This window comes from Pipistrellus hanaki (genome assembly GCF_964339955.1).
Source record: "Pipistrellus hanaki genome assembly, chromosome: 11".
NCBI classification, from domain to species: domain Eukaryota; kingdom Metazoa; phylum Chordata; class Mammalia; order Chiroptera; family Vespertilionidae; genus Pipistrellus; species Pipistrellus hanaki.
The window spans coordinates 20473442-20491860 of NC_140513.1; the positions used below are offsets into that span (position 1 = coordinate 20473442).

The window sequence follows — 18419 nt, forward strand, 5'->3', positions numbered from 1 at the left end:
TTCATTCAAATTAAATATGCTAGGGCAGCCACTAAAATAAAAACACAACTAATAACTGAGTTAAAATTTTTTTTAAAAATCTCTGTCCTTTATTTATAGTGTCTACCTCTGTTCGTCTTTTAGAACAACTAAGTATTCTTTATGAAGCTTTGCAGCAGCAGAAGTCAAAATAAAGGAGACTATGTAACACATGTTCAGCATTGTACAGCGATGTAGCAGCTGCATTATATCTGGCTAACAGATTTAGCTGTATTTTTACTGTTACTTGAAATCCCAATTTACTTCTGACACTGGGACTGGACCTAATAACTTCCAAAGCCTTCAAAGTAAAGGAAGTACTAACCCAAAATACCACCTTCCAATTACTGTGCAATCATCTTCACCTCCTGACAGTGTATAGATCAACACAATTATACTTTGAAGTAATTTTAACTGAAGGCTTCTCAAAATTTCAGCAAATATACCGAATATTCATTTAATATCTCAATTACAAATGCACTTTGAGCTTTCAATCTTTTCAACTCCTGCACTTGAAATAACCATTGAAGCTGATTCTACTGCTGAATATTATACAATCATAATTGCCTTTTAAATGAACTTCCTTATACTCATCTGCTATTTACCAGTAATCATACCAGGGGTAGGAGTTAGCTATTATTTCTCAACAGCTGACTGGGTATCTCTGCCCTATGTTTTGTACGTTCACAGATTGAAAGGCAACTTAGAAGAACTCTAACAGAGAAGCATCTCTGAAAGATCAACAGACACCTTCTATACAGTTCTTGCTGTGGACAGTTTACATGTGCCTAGCATGAAAAAAACTGAAGAATTCTGGTATTAGTAAACTATAATTGTAATTATTCAGAAAACAGAAATTCAATACAATCAAGAGCCACTTAATGGTGGGGATATGTTCTAAGAAATGCATTGTTTCATGATTACATCACTGTTCAAACATCGTAGACAGTGGTCGCCAACCGATGGTCGGAGGACCACTGGTCTTCCATGAGGTCCGAAAGGTTGGCGACAGCTATCAGATTGTACTTAACACAAACCTAGATGGTATAGCCTATTACACAACTAGCCTACTGATCTGTAGGGGAGGAAAAATAGTTTTCCCTTCACTTTTCTGGTTCTTAGCTGAGACATTCCTACAGGGGGTAGGGGGGAAAATTAAGAGGAGAAAAACAAAAGTTTAATAACATATTTAATAATGTAACAAAAAGTTTAATAACAAATACTTTGTTTACATGAAAGAGACCTGGGGAATCTGACTCCTCAAAATAGATGAAGCCAGCACCTTAAAGACATTGGGGTGGGGAAGAGTAAGATACCAGAAAAGCACAGTAAACAGAGGTAAGGTTGCTATGTCTTCTATATGGATATGAACTTTTAGAGGTAATGTTACTTCCCTCTTCACCCTTACAAATGAAAGTATCTTTTACAAAGGGTAACTTTCTTAACAAGCCTAAAATATTTTTATACCAAATAGACGCATTTAGGAGTAACAAATTGTTGCCCTACAGCTTCTAGGCTACAAACCTGTCCAGCATGTTACTGTATGAAATACTGTAGGCAACTGTAACACAAGGGTTAAGTACTTGTGTAATATGTACTATGATATTACTAAGGATAGGACTTCACTAAGCCTTAAAATTTTTAAGCTCTATTATAATCTCATAGGACCAAGGCCTTATGTAGGGTTCTTTAATGGGGAGAGCACTGTTTTTACTATCATCTGATAGTTATATAACTTGACTTAAGGGTTAAAGAGATTCTTATACTACAAATTTGAAACACCATTTTTTTGTACCTTAATTTTTAAAGCATGGTAGCAAAAATTGTAGTTCTGCATATGATTAAGTCTGCCAAAATTAATGTTCTCTAATTTTAAAGATAGAGATAAAATACTTAAGTAAGACTTACAAGATTCTGAGCGACCCTCAGGGTTTCTGGAGCAATACACGTGGCTGAAATTTTATTGAGTGGAATTATAGTGTATCGACGCTTCAATTCCCCCTTTTCTAGTAGCTTTTTTCCAGTAATCTAAAACACAGCGAATGTGAAATAAAAAATGCATGCATGTTATCAATAATAACAGAAAACATTTGAATAAAAAGAGTGCACCTTTAGGAATCCACAATCAAATGTTTAGTGCCTACTATCCTGAACAATTAAAAGTCTAAGGCTGATAATGTACATTCTGGATACCCGAGTGAACTTGAGAGTTCCTCTGAAATACACCTAAATCCAATATAATAAAGAGCTAATATGCTAATTAGACCAAACAGTAGAATGACCCGAGGCTGCTGGGGCTTTGAGGGCCGAGCCCCTTGCACTAATTTTCGTGCAACAGGCCTCTAATCAAATATAATAAGTAATATACTAAAAATGTCATTAACTGAAAAGTTTTAACTTGTAAAAATAAGCAACCCTGGAAGAAGCTTATAACATCAAGAAAGTACCCAAATCTTCTAGCAGCACATGATTTTCAAGCTGACCAGCAATTACAAATTTCCTTTATTAAAATCAATTTACCTCTGTGTCTACTACAACATTGTAGAGTCGTTCCCCAGCCACCAATTCTAAAGCTGTGGTTGCAGAGGTATCCTTCACACCGATCAAAGAAGCTACAAGGCCTTTCACACAATTTCTATTCCAGTTCTTCTCTGGGTCCCTAAAATGGAAAAGATGACTAAAGTCAATTTTAGATAAGAAAATAGAAAAAAATTATACATATAGTAATACTCAGGAGCTCTTTCTGACAACACATTAAATTGAAAGAATCATATAGATTTAACAAAACAAACTGGAAAATGTCCCAGATGCCTACCCAGCTATTGTTTTTAAATCAATCAAAAGCCCTTTTAGTACATATTGTTTCCATGTAACAAAAAACCTTTGACTTTCTAATCTTTGTAATACATAAATTACCACAGATTCTATGAAAAACTCCTATGAGTAAGTCAAATTGTAAAATGTAAATGTGGATATTTATAATATCATTAATGATAGAAAAACTTTAAAGAAACTTTGGAATGAGATTAAATTCCCTCATTTTGGTTCTAAGATAGGTAGCATTAATAGCCATTAAATCTTACAAGAGCCGACACCGGTTTGGCTCAATGGATATAGCGTCGGCTTGGGTACTGAAGGGTCCTGGGTTCGATTCCGGTCAAGGGCATGTACCTTTGTTGCGGGCATATCCCCAGTATGGGGTGTGCAAGAGGCAGCTGATCGATGACTCTCTCTCATCGATGTTTCTAACTCTCTATCTCTCTCCCTTCCTCCCTGTACAAAATCAATAAAATATATTAAAAAAAAAAAAATCTTACAAGAAAGAACTTCCCCTGCCCACACCTGAAACATTTCAATAAACATTTAAGAAAAAAATAGCAATTAAGGTAAAGCAGTTTATTAATAGTTTCCATACAAAAACCTTAATGTCCATGAAATTTTCAGACTGCCTTCCAGCCAAAATAAAAATAGATCTTGGTTTTTACTATGCTAAAATTCAAGATTTAAATCTCATACCTGTAGGCAAACTGAAGATTGGGAAATCTGGCCAAGAGAGCTTCATATGTTTCTTTCAATCTACTGATATCACGTGACAGCTGCCTACGCTTTTCCAGAAGGCTTTCCTCCTTGTTTTCTAAATAGTAAATCATAAGTAAATTAAAACCAAATCTTAAAATATTCTGTTTTAAGGAAAATATTCAAAAATATTTGAATTGGTTAATACACAAATTTCTATTTCCAAAGCATTTCTAGAAGCAAAATATCAATACAAATTTCTGATAAGAAATAAATAGCATGCTTAACATTCAAATTTCTATCATGTCAAGTAGACATTTCTGACAAATAATACAATTTCTATTCCAAAAAATAACAAATGAATTGAATGCCTACTGAAGTAGAAATATACAAATGACATTTTTGAGTTTTCAAGTGTCAGGTCAGAGTGATTGGAGCAGAAAATTCTGAGTAGTGAGTCTTCAAAAATTCAAAGCATATGTTATAGTTAGATATTTTTGTGACTAAATTTGTAAACATTTCTCATACTAATACTCGTTAATAGGATAAAAATTTCCTGCTTGCTATTTCTTTTAGTTCATTTCACCAATCACCACTACCTACTAATGGTCTAATAGTATGTCTGTAAAGGCAAACCTTCATAATTTAGCTTTTTTATTTCGGCTTCAAGTTTTTCTTTAAGCTTCTTCACAGCCTCTAAAGCTTCTTGATCCTTCCTGTAGCCACTATCCATCTTCTTAACTTCAGCTTGTTTAGTCTTTAATTCTTGTTGGGCATGTTTCAATTTCATCTGAGCCTACAAAGAAAAATATAACAGACCATCTGAGACAGACAGTTCAGATTGGTTTAAAAGAATCAGCCTTGAAAATGCAACTGTTGGCCACTTGGATTAGTATCCCAACAGAGCAATCATTTCCCAACATTTTCTCCTCAAAAAAACAACAACAAACTACTCAGAATAAAAACTAATGTGTTTAACATAAACCATTAAATAACTTGCAATTTAAATCCCTATTTTTAATATTTATAAAATGTGAAATAATTCATAATTATATAAAACAATACCTGTCATTAACTGGTTAAATTAAAAACACAATAGAAAGCTGGAAATCTAACTAGTTCTCTTCCTTCCCACTTAGATTGTACTAATGTATATTTGTCAATGTTTAACAAGAGAAGCTGGACTGAGCAATGAGAAATATTACATAGAAAAAGGGAAACTAAATTGACAGCAATTTAAATGTAGAGTCTGATATTTAAATGCTAGTTTATATAATTGAACACTATTCCTTAAAACCATGTAGTATTCTAAGGTCTGTATCGATATATCCTCCCTCTAAAACTGCATAACAATGGGCTTTTCCCCATCAAATAAATTTATAGGAAAACTAAGAGGATTTTAACATTTTTGGGGGCTATTGATTTTTAAATATTTTGTGACCATCTTTGTTGAATAAAAAAGTGGCCAATAGGTAATAGAAAAACTTGAATTGGTTAATACACAAATACACACACATGTCCATATATATTTTCAGAGTTGAGTCTTCCATTACAAAAATGTGTATATATAAATTTTTTTCTTTCTGCTATCAAAAGTATTCACAGGATTTTAAGAGTTGTACAACTATCTAAACAAGTTTGAAAACCATTCTAATAGATTGATTTCATAATTTTCAAAGGCTTGTCAGAATAGGAAAACCAAAGACTAGAATGGGAGTAGGTGGGAGGTAGAGATACTTCCAAAGACTATGTTGTCATGTTTTAGAACCAAGATTTTAAGAAATAGATGTGGTTAGCATAGAAATGGAGAGGATGTTTTTCTGTTCCTGTTAAAGCTTAGTACTTCAAGTTTAGGATACCAGTAAAAATAGCAAATATATATATATAAAATTGACTAACCTCAAATATTCCACATAGTGCTGGAAACAAAATATTCATTGCACTAACAATTTCAATTAACCTATAAAGGTATTATGTTTTAAAGCATCTTTAAACTATCAACATTTAGCAATCCACATATTAGAATTTCATTATAGCAAATGCTATAAAGTGGCAGAAGAAAGTAAGTTCCTTGACACTGATCTGATTATTTTTTAACAAAGCATAAATGTGAAGCATCTTCTCAAACAAAAAAAAAAGTAATTACATAGTGCTTAATGTTTATATTTACCTGTTTGGCTTCTGTCTGAGCTTTACTTATGTCATTTTTACAGGCCATCATTTGACCAGCAAGAGTTGCTTCTGCTCCATCTTCGTTACTGGACAGGCCAGCGGAAACAGCATTGAAGTGCTGCTGTGCAGCAGCCAAAGCTTCAGCGTCTTTATTACTTGCTTCTTGAAGGGTGTTCAGCCCATCTGTTATCTTCTTAACCTCTTTTTCCTTTGCTGCTAAAGTTTTAGAATCCTTTAGGAAAAATTTCAGAATGGAAAGTGTCATATTTTAGGAGAAACATCTTATACACATATACACTATGTCATCAAATTTCACTGCAATTTGAAGGTGGGCATGGTTACAAGGAAAATACCGTCACCTTAAATAAAATAATTTAAACACTTGATTCCCATTTTAAATTTGCTCTATTTTTAAGATAAATGTGCTTCTTATTCTTTTAGAAATACTTTCATGTTATAGTCAAATCTGAGATATGAGCTGAAACATAATTGCAAATTTAAACCACTTGAAAAAACTAAATCAGTTTCTAAATCTAAATAATTAAGCCAACCTACACCAATTTTAAAAGTAGAGATTTTAGGATTAAGAACATGTATATAAACATATTTTTAGACCCTGGCCTGGTAGTTCAGTTGGGTAAAACATCATCCCAATACGCCAAGGTTGCAGGTTTGATCCCAGGTCATGGTATATACATAAATCATCCAATAAATGCATAAATAAAATGAGCAACAAAACAATGTTTAGCTCTCTCCCTCTCTAAAATCTATAATTAGAAAATTTTAAGAATATATTTATAAACTATTAAAGGCCATAAAATTTAAGCATTAAATAATTGTGGGGCAGCATTACTTTTAACACCTTTTTAAGTTTTATTAATCGAGCACTATTCAAGATACCAGCCCTAAAAAATATAACTAATTGTTTATATGAAAGTGACCAGAAATTTTGGCCCACCTGTTTAATTCATGATTAAATAAATATTTACCAGACATTTACTGTGTACCAAATAAAATTATGTATTGTTTTAGACTTCTTAGGGAGCCTGTATGTTAGAGTGTAAGACACAGTAAGCAAACAAAGCAAAGGGATGGAAAGTTAAGGGGAGCTATTGTTTTAAGAAGAATGACAGGAGGTCTTTTTGTGATAACATTTGAGCAGAAGCCTAACTGAAATAAAAGGAGTGGCTATGCTATACTAGTAGGAACTGTGAAGGAGCCAGAAATTAGACCATACAGAGTTGTAAAACAAGGTCAAGATTTGGATTTAATTATACTTGTAACTTTGAAACCACTGAAAGGTTTTAAGAACAAGAATGATGTGATCTAATTTGTATTTTAGCTTTTGTAAAGAACAGACTATAGAGCAGGAGGGACAACTAGTAAGGACACTATTGCAGTATTCCTCATGGGAGGTGATGGTGGTGATGAAAAATGCAACAGGATTTGCTGATGGATTAGATGCAGGATTTGAGAGAAAAGGGGAAATCCAGGAGGATCCTATAATTCCTGGACAAAACCATTAGGTTACCAGTGGTGTCCTTTACCAGTAAGAGAAAAATTCAGTAATATAGGCAGGTTTGGGTAAGAGGAGTAAATTTAAGAGTTTTATTTTGGATATGTTAAATTTTAGACTTTGTTAGCCATCCATGTAAAATTATCAATTAAGCAGCTAGACAATTGAGTCTAGAATGCAGAAAAGAAGTGAAGAATTTGGGAAATGCCAACATATGTACTTTGATTTGTATTTTTAACCTGGATTCAACATCTCAGCCATGCTGGGACTGGTAGAAAGGGCAGAAAAACAGAATAGGCAGGTCTCAAATGCTGGCAATTAAGAATCAGGAGGCCTATCTCAGCTTCACATTCCCCAGCCTAGAGCTCCAATGCCAGGAAGAGGAGTCCCCATAACAACGATGTGAAAACCAATGGGCATTGTATATAAGAGAAACGGGGGTGTGTGTACTGGAGTCCTACTCGCTGCAAGTCTTAGAGGGCCTGGACATAGACTCACTCACAATCTAGCTCTGAGCCCCAACACAGCAGCTCAAAAAGCCAAGAAACACACAGGGAAGAACTAGCTTCAGGGCAAGGGCTGGAAGGGCAGGGACAGTTCTCTCCCAGAGGAAAGTGCTGGCAGGTGCTACTGTTCCTGTGTTGAGTCCTCCACCCTCTAACTCCCCAGTGCAGGCAGACACCAATCTGAGCTCTTCATTAATCTAACACCATTCACACTCGTAATTTCCTGAGACCCTAGTGCACCCAATTCACCCACCTGGCAGAACCTCTTCCAGCAGCTCCTAGACAGAAGGAACCTGCCTAAGCTTGAGTTGTGGACTTCCCTTAAATCTTTCAAAGGTACACAAATTCCAAATAAGACTTGGTGTGCTCAGTACCTATTGTTTATTCCAACCACACAAAGTGGTGACCACTCTCTCATCAGATGGCCCCAACCCTGGCATAAGCAGGTTTGGAACATAGCTTCAACTAACAAAAATCTGGCACAAGTGGCAGCAAGCTTGAGCCCCCAATGTGGTGTCCATCAAAAGGTGCCAAATGCAAAACTAGTGGAAGTCAGCCATACACAAGGGGATATAACTCTTGTAAACATATACACACCCAACATAGAAACACCTAAATATATAAAGCGAATATTGATGGACATAAAGGGAAACAATGACAGTAATACAGTAACAGTGGGAACTTTAACACCTCATTGACATCAATGCATAGATCATCCAGAAAGAAAATCAATAAGGAAAAATGGCCTTAAACGACACATTAGATCAGATTGATTTAATACTTTTAGAATATTTGATCCAAGAGCAGCAAAATATATTCTTTTTATGTGAATATGAAACATTTTCTAGGATAGACTACACATTAGTACACAAAACAGGGCTCAATAAACTTAAAAGACTGAAATCATAAAAAGCATATTTTCTGACCACATGGTATGAAATCAGAAATCAATTAAAAAAATTGAAAAACCAACACATGGAGGCTAAATAACATGCTCTAAACAATAAATGTGTTAACAAGATCAAGGAAGAAATCTAGGTACCTTAAAACAAATGAAAATGAAAGCACAATGAGCTAAAATTTATGGAATATAGCCAATGCAGTTGTAAGAGGGAAAGCCACATCAATACAAGCCTACCTCAAGAAACAAAAATCTCTAGTAAACAATCTAACCTTACAACTAAAGAAATCAGAAAAAGCATCAAACAAACCCCAAAGTGAGTAGAAGGAAGGAAATAATAAATATCAGAGTGGAAATAAAGTAGTCTTTAAAAAAATTAATGAAACCAAGATTTGCTTCTGTAAAAAGGTAAAATTGATAAACCTTTAGCCAGACTCAAGAAAAAGAGGACCCAAATTAATAAAATCACAATTGAAAGTGACAACACCACAGAAATAATAAGATTAAAAGAAAGTATCACAGTTATTTGCAAGCAAATTAGACATTCTGTTTCTTTAAGAAACAGAATTTCTGAACAGATCTGTAAATATTAATGAATTTGAATCAGTAATTAAAATTATAAACCAATCTCTCTGATGAACTTAGATGCAAAAATCCTTAACAAAATATTAGCAAACCGAATTCAGCAATACTTTAAAAAGATCATACAACATAATCAAGTGGAATTTATTCCTGAAACAAGGTTGATATACCACATAACTAATGTGATATACCACATAAACAAATTGAAGGTTAAAAATCAGATGATCAAATCAACAGATACAGCAAAAGCATTTGATATATTCCAACATCTATTTAAAAACTCTCAGAAATGTGGGGATAGAGGAACCATACCTTAACATTATAAATGCCACCTACCTAAGATAAGCCCACAGCTAAATCATACTCCACAAGTTTTCCCTCTAAAATCATGAATAAAATAAGGGTGCCCACTCTTTCACCATTTCTATTCAACACTAGAGGCCCAGTGCATGAAATTAGTGCATGGGGGAGGCCCCTTAGCCCGGCCTGTGCCCTGTCACAATCTGGGACCCCTTGGGGAAGGCCAATTGCTGGTTTAAGCTCAATCCCTGCAGTCGAACATCTAGAACATCTAGCAGTCAGACATCACTCTCAAAACCAGGGACAGCTTGCTCCTAACTGCTCACCTGCTGCCTGCTCACTGTGTGTCATAGCGACGGGTCATTCTGGTTGTTCTGTTGTAATGGTTGCTTATACATATGTATATAGAGCTTAGACATATGTATATAGATAGTATTGGAAACCCTAGCCAGATCAATTAGTCAAGAAAAAATACAAAGCATCCAAGTTAGAAATGAAAAAGTTAAGCTGTCATTATTTGCAGATGACATGATTCTATGAAGAACCTTAAAGATTCCACCAAAAAACTATTTGAATAAATTAATTCAGTACAATAGCAGGATACAAGATTAATATTCAGAAACTGACTGTATTTTTATACACCATAATGAACTATAAGAGAAATTAAAAACACAATCCCATTTACAATTCTGTAAAAAACAAAAAACAAAAACCCCACAAACCAGGAGTAAATTTAACCAAGTAGATAAATGACCTGTAGTCAGAAAACTCTGACACCGAAGAAAGAAATAAAAGAAAAAGAATAGACAAATAAATGGAATACTGTGCTCATGGAACATCATTAAAATGAACTTATTATTGCAAGCAATCTACAGATTCAGTGAAATCTCTATCAAAATTCCAATGGCATTTTAAACAAAACTAGAATCCTAAAATTATGTGAACCACAAAAGGCATCAAATAGCCAAAGCAATCTTGAGAAAGAACAAAGTGGAGGTATTAAGCCACCTGATATGAAACTACTAGGTATACTATTTAATAATGCATATTTTTTCTATAGATGGAGTTACACATATGTTGATATATATGCGATTTGATATGTATGCTATTTTGTTGTACTTAAAGCAACCATCAAAACTTCATGTCAAATTTTCAAAAGGTGTTAACATCATAGACATTTTTATGCCTATAAATGTCAAATTTGTGGCCAAAAAAAAGCATTTGTGGGATGTTTTAATTAATTACTTTATTTTGAAGAAAAGTGCTGCTGAATACTTTTGGTAAACATGCTCCATCTCAAGATACTTGTGAACACTGGCTTAAATGCTTTAAAAGTGATGATTTCAATATGAAAGACAAAGAACATCCAGGTCAACTGAAAGTTTGAAGACCAAAAACTAAAAGTATTGAGTGAGGATGCATGTCAAACTCAAAAACAACTTGCAGAAAGATTAAACATTGCTCAGCAAACAATTTCCGATCGTTTACAAGCAATGGGAAAGATTTTAAACAAGTGCCCCAAAAACTGAACAAAAGACAAATGTAAAACCAAAAAGTCGTCAGTAAAATGTTGCTTCAACAAACAGCAGAAAAGAAAGTTTTTGTATAGAATTGTGACTGGCAATGAAAAGTGGATTCCTTTTGAGAATCCCAAATGCACAAAATCATGGGTTGATCCAGGTCAACCATCAACATCAACTGCAAGACCAAATCGATTTGGAAAGAAGACAATGCTCTGTGTTTGGTGGGATCAGGAAGGTGTGGTGTATTAAGAGCTTCTAAAACAAGGTGAAACCATTAATAATGACCACTACTGACAACAAATAATCAATTTGAACCATGCTTTGATTGTAAAACGACCAGAATGAACCAGAAGACAAGGCAAAGTAATTTTGCTTCATGATAACGCACCATCACACACTTCAAAACTAGTTAAAGACACGTTAAAAGATCTTGCCTGGGTATTAACCCACTCGCCATATTCACCATAACTTGCTCCTTCAGATTACCCCTTGTTCTGATCCATGGCATACGCACTTTCTGAACAGCACTTCAAAACATAAGAAGTGGAAAACTAGGTCTCCAAATGGTTTTCCTCAAAATAAGAAAAGTTCTATTGGGACAGTATCCACAAATTACCTTAAAGATGGGGGAAATGTGTAGCTAGTAATGGACATTACTTTGAATAAAGCACTTTTGATGTTTCTATTGAAATTATTGTGTTTTCTTTTATTACAAAATCCACATTATTAACCGATACACCTAAAATACTAAAAGGGTATATTAATGAAAACAGCATGATACTAGTACAATGCTGAAACACACATAAATAGGACAGAATAGGAACACCAGAAATAAACGCAGGCATATATGTTCAATTAATCTATGACCAAAAAGGCAAGAATATACAATGGGATAAAGACAGTTTTCAATAAACAGTGTTGGGAAAAGTGGACAGATAAATACAATATACACTAAGTGGCCAGATTTTATATATATATACACACACACACACACACACACACATACATAGTCTATATCTATACACACACACACACACACACACACACACACACACACACACACTAGAGGCCCAGTCTATGAAAATTCATGCACTGGAGGAGGGGTCCCTCAGCCCGGCCTGCCCCCTCTCACAGTCCAGGAGCCCTCAGGGGCAGGAGGCGACCCGGTGATCAAGAGAAGGCAACACCCCATCACATCTCTGCTGCTGCCACAGATGGCAGTGCAAGCCTCGACCGGCCCTGGTTACCTGCACCTGTGGCCAGCCCTGGGAGGCTAGGGGGCTGAGGGGATTGGGAGCCACCATCTTGTGGCTGTGGGTGCTGCCATCTTTGAGGGCAGGACAGTCAATTAGCATATTCCCTCCTTATTGGCTGTGGATGCCTCAGCTTTGTGATGGTGTGAGGGTCAATTAGCATATTTCATCTTTATTAAATAGGATATACATGCCTAAGTGACCATTGCACCCCAATGGACAACAGAACAGGCTGTGTGGGGCAACCAAGCTGGCAGGGGGGTTAGTGAGGGGCAACCAAACAACTGAACAGCAGGCTGCATGGGATGACCAGGCTGGCAGGGGATGCAGTGAGGGGCAACCAGGTCAGCAGAGGGAGGCAGTTAGGGGCAACCAGGCCAGTGGGGGGTGGGAATGGAAGGCATTGGGGACAACTAGGCTGGCAGGAGGAGCAGTTGGAGGTGACCAGACCAGCGTGGGGGGAAGAGGGGGGCAGTTAGGGACAATTAGGCAGGCAGGTGGGCAGTTAGGAGCAGTGGTCCCAGATTGTGAGAGGGATGTCCCCTGAGGGGTCCTGGATTGAGAGGGTGCAGGATGGGTTGAGGGGGACACCCCCACCCATGCACGAATTTTGTGCATGAGCCTCTAGTATAATAATAATAATAAAATTACAACACATTCTTATATCACTTACAAGAACAAACTCAAAATCAATGTAAGACTTAAATGTAAGACACACAACCTAAAAGAAAGTATAGGCAGTAAACTATTTGACATCAATCTTAGCAATATATATTTTTTAATCTGTTTCTCCTCAGGAAAGGGAAATAGATGGAATAAATAGAATTACATTAACCTAAAAAGCTTTTGCACAGCAAAGGAAACCATCAACAAAACGAAAAGACAAACCTATTGAATAGAAGAACATATCTGCTAATGGAAGAACACATCTGATCGCATGGTAGAAGTTAATAAATATCCAAAATTTATAAAGAGCTCAATCTCAAAAACACAAACAAGTCTAATTAAGAAATGGGCAAAGGACCTGAACAGACACTTCTCCAAAGACATACAGATTGTCAATAGACATATGAAAAAGCTACTCAATGTCACTAGTCATCAAAGATATGCAAATTAAAAATGGAGTTATCAGCTCACACCTAGGCTATCTTCAATAAATCAACACACAAATGTTGGGTAAGGATGTGAAGAAAAGGGAACCCTTGTGCACTGTTAGCAGCATTGTAAATTGGTGCAGCCACTTTGAAAAACAGTATAAAAAGTCCTCACTAACATATGACACAGCAATACCATTGCTGGGTATTTATTCAAAGAAATCCAAAACACCTATTTAAAAAGATATACACCCCTACGTTCACTGCAGCATTATTAACAATAGCCAAGATACAAAAGCAACTCAAGTTTCCCTTGACAGATGAATGGCTCAAGATGTAGTACATATATATTAATGAAGTATTATTCAACCATAAAAAGAATGAGATCTTGCCATTTGCTACAATTTTAGATAGAACTAGAGGGTATTATGCTAAGTCAAGTTAAGTCAGATAAAAACAAATACCATATGATTTCACCTGTATTTGGAATCTAAAAAAATAAACAAAACAGAAACAAACTCATAGTTGCCAGATGGGAGGGGGGTTTGGAGGATGGGGGGAAAAGGTGAAGGGATTAAGAAGCACAAATTGGCAATTATAAAAATAGTCACAGGGTTGTAGAGCATAGAGAATATAATCAATAATACTGTAATAAGTATATATTGTCAGATGGGTACAAGACTTACTGAGCTGAATACTTCATGAGTTATATAAATGTCTAATATTTATGCTGTACACCTGAAACAAATATAATTTAAAAACACAATACAAGTAGTCCAACTAAAACAAGAAATGTCATGTTTCTGTTCAACCAACAACTCCAGTGGCTTCCCATGTCATTGGAAATATAGGTCAAAGTCCTTCACACTGCCTTATAAAACTACAGGTGAACCTAAATCCCATTACCTTTCCTCATTCCTACTACTTAGTGCTAACCAACGACACTGATGTCCTTGCTTTCCCAATACCTTAGGCCCTGGGGAAATTCCTGTTCTGCCTGGACCATGTGACCCCACAGCCTCCAAATTTATCCATAAGGTCCTCTGACATCCGTTGGGTCTTAAATGAACTATAACCCCATGAGATCTTCAATGGCTACCCAACTTAAAAGCCCAAATTGCACCCCTCTCTCATATATTCCCAATCCTCTCTCCTGCTTTGTTTTCTATCCACATCAGTTATCACTATATAACATGCTATATTTTTCTTTTATCATTTTCACTAGAATGAAGACCCAGAAGGTATTGTCCATTTTTGTCACTTTGTCCTCTGCTACACACACAACCCAAACAAGTACACTTGGTCCGTAGCACTCAGTAAATTTAAACAGAATGTATATTACTAGTGACATAAAATTAAGCTTATTTGCTTACCTCAATCATATTTTTTTCCAGCTCTTTGCGTTTGTTTTCTTCGCCTGACAGATTTTTCTTCTTGAGATCAAAGGCACTTTGAGATTTAGTATTAACTCGCTGAGCTTCTGCAAGAGCATCTTCTAAAGATCGGAGTACACCTCCAATTTCCTGTAATCAAATATATACAATTAAATCAAAATACTTAAAATTTGTTCATGTCATCATTTTCTTATATGATTTGTACATAAATTACTTTCTAAAAGATTAGAATGACAATGCCTAGTGAATCCTAAATAACCATTGTATATAATTTAGTATTTGTTCAGGATATATTATGTGTTCGAACATGTATGTCTAACCTTATCTTTTCTTTTTTCCAACTCCTCTATTTCATGAGTAAGTGCTTTTATTTTTTTATCATTCTCAGACAATTCCTCTTGAAGCTTTAGAACTTTATCCTGCATTTCTTTTAAGTCCTCAGCTGAGCGCTCTTTGGTATCTTCAGCAAGCAAAAACTGATAAGCAATATATAAACGACTCAAATGTTCTATTTCCCTCATTACTTTTTGATACTCCAAGTAGGAAGATCTTTCCTGAAAGAGAAATCAGCAATAAAACATAATTCAGAATTCGTATTTTTAAACAAACTTGGAAAGAATCAAACTATAGCAACATGTATAAAATTTCCCATGACATAATAGAATTTTGTCTTAGACTAATTGATCATGGATTGTAAATTTTAAAAAACTTGAAATAACATCAAAACTATGTCTTTTTAGATAACATTACAAGTCTAGTGAATCCTATGTGGCTATTTCTTTTCATTCATAATCAGGCAGTTGGGATTAACACAGAAATGTGAATATAGATTCATAGACTGGGGTTCATAAGTCTATAAAAGCAGCATATACAACTATCAATGATACAACATTAATATATTTTTCAATAGTCTAGTTATCCCTCTTTATTCGCAAGGGATTGATTCCAGGACCCCCTGTGGATACCAAAATCTGCAGATACTCAAGTATATAAAACTAGAGGCCTGGTGCATGAAATTCTTGCAAGGGGTGGCGAAGCGGGGAATGAAAGAGGAGGGGTCCCCTCAGCCCCGCCTGCACCCTCTTGCAATTTGGGACCCCTCGGGGATATCTGACTAGCAGTTGGACATCCCTCTCGCAATCCAAGATGCTGCATACACCAGTGACCATGCTTTTCATACAGGTGAAAGGCATCTTGCTGTTGTATGGGCAGCCACATTTTTTTTGCCCTGATTATAAAAAGTAGTACATAACATGATCCTTCTGAGGCAGTAGTACCATTTTCCCCATCTTACTGATGGAAAAATTGAAGGAGAGAAGTAATTGGCTTTGTCACACAGTTATAAGTGTCAGAATCAGGCTGACCACAAAATATGCAAACCAGAGTCCATGCATGTCATCACTGCATCATCCTGTTTTTTTCAGTGTCAGAGCTGCATTGCCAGGTTTTAATTTTTAAATCTAAGAGACTGTTCCCAATATGTAGGGTAGGGTCCCTAGTCCTGGCCAGTAATCAGGGCCAATCTGTGGGGCAACCGCCCAGGAGATTGGGGGTCAGCTCCTGCATTGTCTGCCCTTGGTGGTCAGTGTGCGTAATAGCAACTGGTCTTTGGTCAACTTGTATATTAGGGTTTTACTATTTGGATGGCATAATATAAAGTACTCCTATTACCAAAATGCCTATCCAACATTCATTCATGTAACTATTCTAAGCACTTACACAACACTAAGCCTGATTACCCTAAGGACCATCTGGGGCACACAAAGTAACCATTAAATTTCCTAATATGCAGACAAAGAAACAAATTCAGAGTAGTTAAATGACCTTTTCATGGTGTTAGATTTAAAAAGAATTTGGCAAAATCAGGTGTGAAACTTAGGTTTAAACTGTAACCTAGTGTTTTCCACTAAGTCATGCACACAGGGGAGGGGGTACCTTCAAGATCACGATGTTTCAGTTTTTCCAGTGACATTTATTCTACTATATGGATTCAGAAGAGCTTTGAAAAATTTCAAATTTTAATAAGAATTTAGTAAATTTCTATATGCCTAACTTTCAAAATGTGCTATATATGCACCTTCCCTGAAGCACTAATTATGGCATCATAAATTGCCAAGATAGAGAAAACTTAATTATTTAGTTCAATACCTTTCATTTCTCCAAATGCCTTCAAAGTAGTAATTGTAGTGATGGCCCCTATATCCTAGAAGTTACTAAGAGTTCTGTATCTTTAAGAAATGTGCAATTCTAATTATCAAAAAAAAAATAAAAATCTAATTTATCTTTAACAGAGTCTTAAATTTTGGCATATCATTATCTAAGATCATCCCAAATCATTATGACTTAATAGATATAAAGTGCATGTTCTCTAGAATGGAAGGCTGAGTATGGGTTACCAACTCTAATTCTTTATCTCATCCCAGAAAATAATCCCTAAAATGAAGTACATATTTTAGCCCTATGTATATGATCTTGGATACATCACCAACTGTGAGAGATCCTAGCTTGCTGTCCTCACATTTATATATTACCTCTTTTAATTTCTGAATGGTTGGAGTAATTTCTTCTTCAAGTATCTGAAAAATAAAGGAAAATAAAGATATTTAATATGTAAACTATCATTTAAAAAAAATTTTTAAGGAGTAATACAGAAGATTAGAAAACTGAAACAAGCGGAAGGGGGGGGGATTTCCTCTTTAGAGCAGAGAAACTTTAAATGCAAAATTGACTCTTTTCTAAAACTGTTTTATGTAAATTTAATTACCGTCTTAATTTCTTTCAGCTTAGCCTCCTTTTTTTCTATAGTTTTTTGGGCAGCGATTTTTTTGTATTCATACATCCTGGTTCCAGCTGCTTCTTCTATCATGGACAAAATCTAGAAAGACAATTGTATTGTTTTAAGAATCTAAGACAATAAATCTCATTGAAATTTACATTAGTTATATCATTTAAAGCCTTGACCACACTAAGAGCTTATCAAAATAATGGATCAAATGAAGCATAAAAATGTACATGTTAGTCATAACCCTCACATTCCAGAAACATTACTGACTGTCACTCCAATTCTAACATCAAACCTTAAGCTATACCAGAGTACATTTCTTTTAAAATTGAAGCCAACAATTCCTCACTCCTCTTTTCCTTCAAATAGAAGTCTAAAAAAAAAAATTAAAAGCTAACTCCATTCAGCTTTCATTTTAGAAGTTTCTACTTAAAGTTATCCAAGTAAGACTTTAGTCATTTTGTGCCTAGAAGCATGAAGCATGGTATGACATCTGCATCCCAACCATGGCACATGCTTCAAGAACTTGGGCAAGTAATTTTCTCTGTGCCTCAGTTTCTTCATCGAGAGTACTGATAATATCTCAGAGCACTGCTAATATAATTCATGTGAAAGGCACTCTGAAAAAGGCAAATATTAATCAATTATAATAGTATAAGTAATGCAATTTTTCCAGCACTCCATTTTCAGAAGCTTTTACTCAGGACCAATCCCTATTTCAAGGGGATTGTTCCTCTGGAACTCACTTTGACTTCTATGTATTTGGCAGTTTTCAAATTAGAAGTTTTTCCTTAAGATGTTATCTAAAGGAAATAAGCACGCCCCATATTCAAACTAGAAAAATATTATCAATTATCAGTCT

The 18419-nt window shown here is 35.4% G+C and overlaps 1 protein-coding gene across 4 annotated transcripts in view; it reads right to left on the reverse strand.

The window, feature by feature from the left end:
- The window catches only part of SMC2 (structural maintenance of chromosomes 2), a 51476-nt gene that overhangs the window by 25135 nt on the left and 7922 nt on the right, over positions 1–18419 (reverse strand). For all 4 annotated transcript variants that reach the window (XM_084898920.1, XM_084898919.1, XM_084898917.1 and 1 more), the window contains exons 6-14: positions 17540–17650; positions 17307–17351; positions 15096–15329; positions 14755–14904; positions 5705–5938; positions 4171–4330; positions 3535–3652; positions 2539–2677; positions 1927–2046 (exon numbers count right to left, since the gene is read on the reverse strand). In XM_084898920.1, the coding sequence (XP_084755046.1) occupies positions 1927–2046; positions 2539–2677; positions 3535–3652; positions 4171–4330; positions 5705–5938; positions 14755–14904; positions 15096–15329; positions 17307–17351; positions 17540–17650 (1311 nt within the window). The remainder of the gene's footprint in view (positions 1–1926; positions 2047–2538; positions 2678–3534; positions 3653–4170; positions 4331–5704; positions 5939–14754; positions 14905–15095; positions 15330–17306; positions 17352–17539; positions 17651–18419) is intronic.